Consider the following 6000-nt stretch of genomic DNA (forward strand, 5'->3'; position numbering starts at 1 on the left):
ATGAGGGGTAAAACTCGTTGTAATTTTTTAAAGATTGGTGGAATCCCTTATGTGTATTTAAGGGAAAACTAGACGTAATTCTATTGGAGTAAATCAATATAAAAATAAGTTTGCCTTGTTTGTTCTCTTTCCTAAAGTATTGTTTGAAAACTTAAGTGTATAATATTTATTGTAGACCGTTTAACCCCTGAAAAAGAGCTTATACACTTATTTGCGAAAAGTTTTAAAAACTTTATTCAACTTCTCCGTCTAGAGTTTTTCCTGTGTTTTAGGCTTAGGTTAAAGGTTCAGTCTCGGGCCAAGAAATATTGACTCGAACACAAGGTCTAGTTGAGGTGACTTGATTGAAGGTATAGATAAGTCAATGTTAACCAAAGTTCAAGAGGATTCAATCCTAGCTAAAGCTCGAGACGAGTCAGTCGAGTTGAAGGTCTAGATGTCGATCTTGACCAAAGTTCAAAATGAGTTTATAGGGCCTACGGTTAAGACGAGTAAGTCAAAGTCAAAGGTTGAGTTGAAATGGTCAAATTGAGTGGACCCGAGCCATAAGTGGACTTATGTTGAGTCATGTTTGTCCGTGTAGATGATCGAGCACAATCGGTCCTAGTTGAAGGGACGATCCAAGTCGACTCAAGCAGAAAGTCGAGACAAATCAATCTTGGTCAAAGTTCGAGAGTAATTGACCTTGGTCAAAGTTCAAAATGAGTTGATACTAGTTGAAGTTCAAGATGAGTCGATACAAGCCGAAAGTCAAGTTAAGTAGACCTATGCTGAAGGCCAGTTTAGTAAGCCCAACCAAAGGTGTGTCAAGCCATTAGGGGTTGAAGGTTGAGACATGTCACTATGGGTCAAATGTTTAGCCCAATCAGTCGAAGTTGAAAGGTCGAATGAAGTCGAATTAGGCAAAAGGTTGAGTTGAGTCGGTATGATCGAAGGTCGAGACTAGTTGGCCTGGATTGGAAGTTAAGACAAGTTGGCTTTAGTCGAAGTCAAGCTAAGTTGATATGAGTCAATCCTGGCTAAAATTTGTGAAGATTTGACACTAGCTGAAGGTGGAGTTGAGTAAGTCTAGGTCAAAGGTCAAGTTAAGTAGATTTGGGTTGAAAATAGAGCCAAGTCACCCAAGATGAAGGTCTAACTCAATTGGCCTGATTTGAAGAATCAAGATGAGTTAACTCAAGCAAAATGTTGAGCTAAGTTGGCCACATAAAAGGTCAAGATGAGTCACTCCTAACCATAAATAATACCTTTTTAAATTTCCTCAATTTCAATTTCAATTTCCTTGTAATTTGCTCATCCATACAAGTCATTTTCCTTAATGTATTGTGTACTGTAGGACCACCCGGTCAGCCAAAGGACCGGGCGACTGACCATTCAGTGAGAAAACGATCGACCGGTCTAAAAATTATTCTGAGCAATAATAGCAATCAATGGGAAGTTAATGAAAATAATTATCATTTATTGACAATTAATAGGAATAATGTCATTCACTGGTGCTTAATGAGTCAGACCTAATGGTAAGCTCATTATAATAATTTATAAATATTTGTCTGACAGAAAAGACAGGGAATTGAACTCTGATGACTAATCTTTATGACAAGATTATTACGTAAAGTCATTGACTTGAGCGTCGGAGTGTTTTTTGCAGGCACCCTCCCTCACGGCTAGGACAAGGAGAAGAGAGAGGATAACACAATTGGAGGATGGAGCGGACAACTTTGAATGCTAAGTTAAGGATCTCAATCCTACCGAAACACTTAAAAACTTTCAAAATTTTCAAATAAATGGATTATTGTTTTAAATTGACACTACCAAATTCAACATAAAAGTCTATAATAAAAAAACTTGAATCTTTGACAACATTTATGGTGATTTTTGTCTATTATATACACTACACCTTCACACTTTTAATAGTCACTTATCTCAGTTTATCTCTCTTCTTCCAATATCTTGTCAAATCTTCTCCTATAAAGTCGAAGTCCGAGCGAGTAGGCATATGTAAAAGGCACTGTGAGAGCTCAAGTTAGTTTTTAGTTATCGATCGATTATCAATATTAAATCTTAAATGTCCAATAAATACAATCACTTACCTCCTTACCTTACCTTACCTCTGTATTTATAGGTTTCAAAATGAGCTTTTGATTAAGGTTGACCAAATCTTTGATATGTAGGATACCAAACGGTTCCTTAGTCTATTAGCTACCATTCGGTTAACATCGTTTTTTAGAATTTTCAGAATTAATTTTCTATATGGTTGACCCACGGAGTGACGTAAACTGATTTTTTGTCTATGCGCCAACTTTCATTGAGGTTAGGGTTGTTTACCTTGTGATGTGTAGAGCATAGGTTTGATGAGTCACTTCACTTATAATGGCGTAACCCACTACAAACCATAAATAAAAAATGTCTAATGAGACAAAAAAAGGAAAAATGTAATTAGCCCGTGAATATGCCCCTTGACTGAGCAATGAACTGTTTCATGCTAAATAATCTGAAGCATCAATTGCCATCATCTAAGCAATGACTAATAAACAACTAATTACATGTGGCAATAATAACACCAAATTTTATCATATTCAAACGGTGCGCAGTTTCTTTTTTTTTTTTCTCTAGAGAAGAATATAATTGACATTCTTCTTTCTCTGTTTCAAATAAAAAGAAAACAATGATGGCAATAGAGACGTCTCACTTACAAAATGTAATAGTTATCACGAAATGCATGCAAAGGACACAATCATTGATGTGTAATCTATCAGAAATTACTTCTGTGTAGCATTACTAGATTAAGAAAAGTTAAAGCATGGTATACTTCATACCACAATATTTCGCAGGTAATGTCACATGTTGATCAGATTACTTGAGAAATCATAAGCAAACTACACATCTATGAAGAAAATTTCATTATCTATGAATGTACTACAAATACAAATGGTTGACAGAGGAATAGGAAACTACAATATTTAAAACAACTTTACTTCAGGCTTTGTAAGCTTCAGCTTGTAGACATTATATTCATCATTGCAGCCACTTGGAAAGCTATTTCCAATCTCGTTAATTTACCAAAGGATAAGAGCCAGGACAAGGTTAGGTTACTATTGTCTGCACTTATCCAATGAGATCGAATCATGGAAAACAAAAACATTCATGGTAAATAAATAAAAAAAAAGAACAAGTTGTTACTGTGTCCATGATCACTATTACACAAAAAATTGTATGACTTACAAAGAACATACCTTAATAAGAGTGTCATCACAAGAAAACTCAATAATTCTCAAGCACTACAAAGCTCTCAAGAAAATAACCGAACCATTTTTAAGTACCAGGATATTCCATAACTAAACTAGATAAATTTTAAGTCATTAATACAAGTATCTACTGCATTAGCAGATCAGGTGTTGATCCTTTTATTGCAGAAACATTTTGAGCTGAATGCAGAGAGAGCCACATAATAGATGCCTAAAAAGTATACACCAACCGACCTACGTAGCATTAACTGCTTGAATATGAATGAAAGGCTGCAGAGTGCACAACAAATCAAACTACATGTCAAATTGTCAATGATACTGCTACAAGTTTCTGCTACCTCTAAATATTGGTTTCACACAAGATATCAATAAAAGGGGATACAAAGTTTCCTGACAAATGAGAAACACCTGTAATGAAATGAAGAATTGATCCAATTCTGAACGTTCTACTTTCCTTCCATGTTTTCCCTTTTATGGAAGCTGTGCTCCTCACTCCTCAGAGTTTATTTCCTTTTTTTTACGTTTAATCTCATCATAGAAAATGGGAAACAATATGTTAAATAAAGATAAAAGGGAGGGGTTACAGAAGAATTCAACTTTACAAAATAATATTTTCAAATAAAAAAAATCCATTTCCATCACTGTGAAAACCAACAACAAAGGTATTGGTATATATGATATATCCATACACTATCAGCCTTCATTAACTATGTATAGACATTATAGTAATTCTCTTACTTTAATTTGTTACAGTAAACAAGCATCAAGCAGATATCACATTTTTACTAATAGCCAACCAATATTTCAATATACAGACTGATTATAGTTATTTGTCATCTTCATTCAATAAAATCTGTGTCAACATCATATTATAAATTAGTAAGATAGATTTGGACATTTGATCACGATTCAGGGAAAAAAAGGAAGACAAATAATCCTTAATACAGAGTTAGATCTGGATCTCAATTTGCTCAAAAATAGATAATAACACAAGTAAATAAAATAGTTTTTTTTATCAAACTACAACAAAGCAAAACCTGAATACAAGAAACAGAGATTTACAATGCAAGCATCCAACTACATTCCTCCTGTAGATCTACTCCTTAGCATCTTTGATGGTTTTATCTACAACAATGTCCACTTTCTTGTACTCAAAATCTACAGGCTGCATTGCATACTCCTCCGGCACCACTGGTCGTTTATTACCAAAGATGGTCCACAAATACAGCACAATGAATGCAGTCAATGCCCCACATCCAGCACCAAATATCATTGCAGCAAGAACCCTCAAAAGGCAATCACTCCTAGATTTCACTGCAGGAGTTTCAGCGTTCTTAGAAAGGACCTTTGGATCCAGAGGCTCAGAATGCATCCAGTGTGGAAAGTGCCTCACAATAAAGCTCCATGAATAGAGAAAGGATGCTTGAGAAATGTTCCCTTTCAGTGTACTAAACCCTGCATACATCTCTTCAGTACCCCAAACATTCGACAAGTCAATTGAATGCCAAAGCAATGGATCAGATGGCCTTGATTGACCGTAGTGATTCAATCTAACTTCTAGCCGCTTTGAACTCGCTTCATAATCAATCCAAGCATGCAATTTCCCTTCACTTTTTAGACCCATAATGACAGATGAGGCATTGATTGTCTTAACAGGAACAGAACTACCAACATTAATGGACACAATACAACTACCAGAACTCCCATTCCTACCCTCAACACTAAACTGAACACCAACAATCTTAAAATCGTGTTCCTTCAATCCAAAAGAAAACCCATATGAACTATTACGAAAAACCTCACCTTCAACACCACTTGGAACCATAACAAAAGCCAAGCTACCCTTCCCACTATTCAAGGACATTGAAAACCCAACGTAGGTTGAAAATGAGACCAATTCCCTTGCTCCACCATGGACAAGCTTGATGGGCTTCTTGTACATGACTCTCCCATCATTCCCAGAAAGAAGGACTTCAGCACCCTCATTGATAACTTTTGCATTGCCATAAAGCTCCACACTTGACTTGAACTCAGGGTCTTTCTCAAAATCTGTGAAAGAAAAGGAAGAAACTGGATCAAAAGCTTGGGTTTTGAGGAAGAAGACGAGGAAGACGAAGGCGGCGAAGTGATGGGAAATGGAAAATGGTGCCATAATTGAAGTGGGCATGAGCTAAATCTGCAAGGGTACGCCTCTAGAGTTGGTGGGTCGATCCCATTTGCATCAAAAGGGGATTTTGCTGTTTCTAGGGTTTGAGAAGAAAGAAGACGGAGGAAGAAAGTAAAGAATAATGGGTAAGTTGTTGGAGTTGGAGGTTGTGAAAATTAAATACGGTTTAACTGGTTCTCTGCAAATGCATCTGCAGTGTGCACTTCACTTTCACTTTATCCCAGTAGTAGGAGTAGCTCAAACTAGGGAATATAATAATAAATGCTCTTTTAACTTTTTCTATCAAATATTATTTATTTTTCTAAAACAAATTATAATACTTGTTTTCTTTTTCAGAATTTGAAGACTTAAACATGCGTTTTGATGAAAGATTGATATTCATTCATTTATTTTTTAAAATTTTCGTATATTTTGGTTTTTAAATTTAAAAAATAATAAATATAATTTTTTATGTATCAAATATGTATTTTTATCTGAATTAAAACAATTTTAATGATATATGTCAAATAAATTTAATATAATTAAGTTAAAAAATTTATATTTATTTATTTTTAAAGTTTAATAATATATAAAAAAATAAATTTTAAT

At 34.8% G+C, this 6000-nt stretch overlaps 1 protein-coding gene across 1 annotated transcript; it reads right to left on the minus strand.

Annotated features, from left to right (window-relative positions):
* Positions 1-4153: 4153 nt before the first annotated feature.
* On the minus strand, positions 4154-5627 carry LOC124822016 (L-type lectin-domain containing receptor kinase S.4). Its single transcript, XM_047293974.2, has one exon. The coding sequence runs from the start codon at positions 5410-5412 to the stop codon at positions 4342-4344; it is 1071 nt and encodes a 356-aa protein (XP_047149930.1). The 5' UTR covers positions 5413-5627; the 3' UTR covers positions 4154-4341.
* Positions 5628-6000: the final 373 nt, after the last annotated feature.

This window comes from Vigna umbellata, chromosome 5 (genome assembly GCF_029865625.1).
Source record: "Vigna umbellata cultivar VRB3 chromosome 5, Vumbellata_1.0, whole genome shotgun sequence".
Classification (NCBI taxonomy): Eukaryota; Viridiplantae; Streptophyta; class Magnoliopsida; order Fabales; family Fabaceae; genus Vigna; species Vigna umbellata.

Bases quoted from the DNA above. Each gene is read 5' to 3' on its own strand.
- LOC124822016 (XM_047293974.2), bottom strand. From the start codon at position 5,412: ATGCCCACTTCAATTATGGCACCATTTTCCATTTCCCATCACTTCGCC.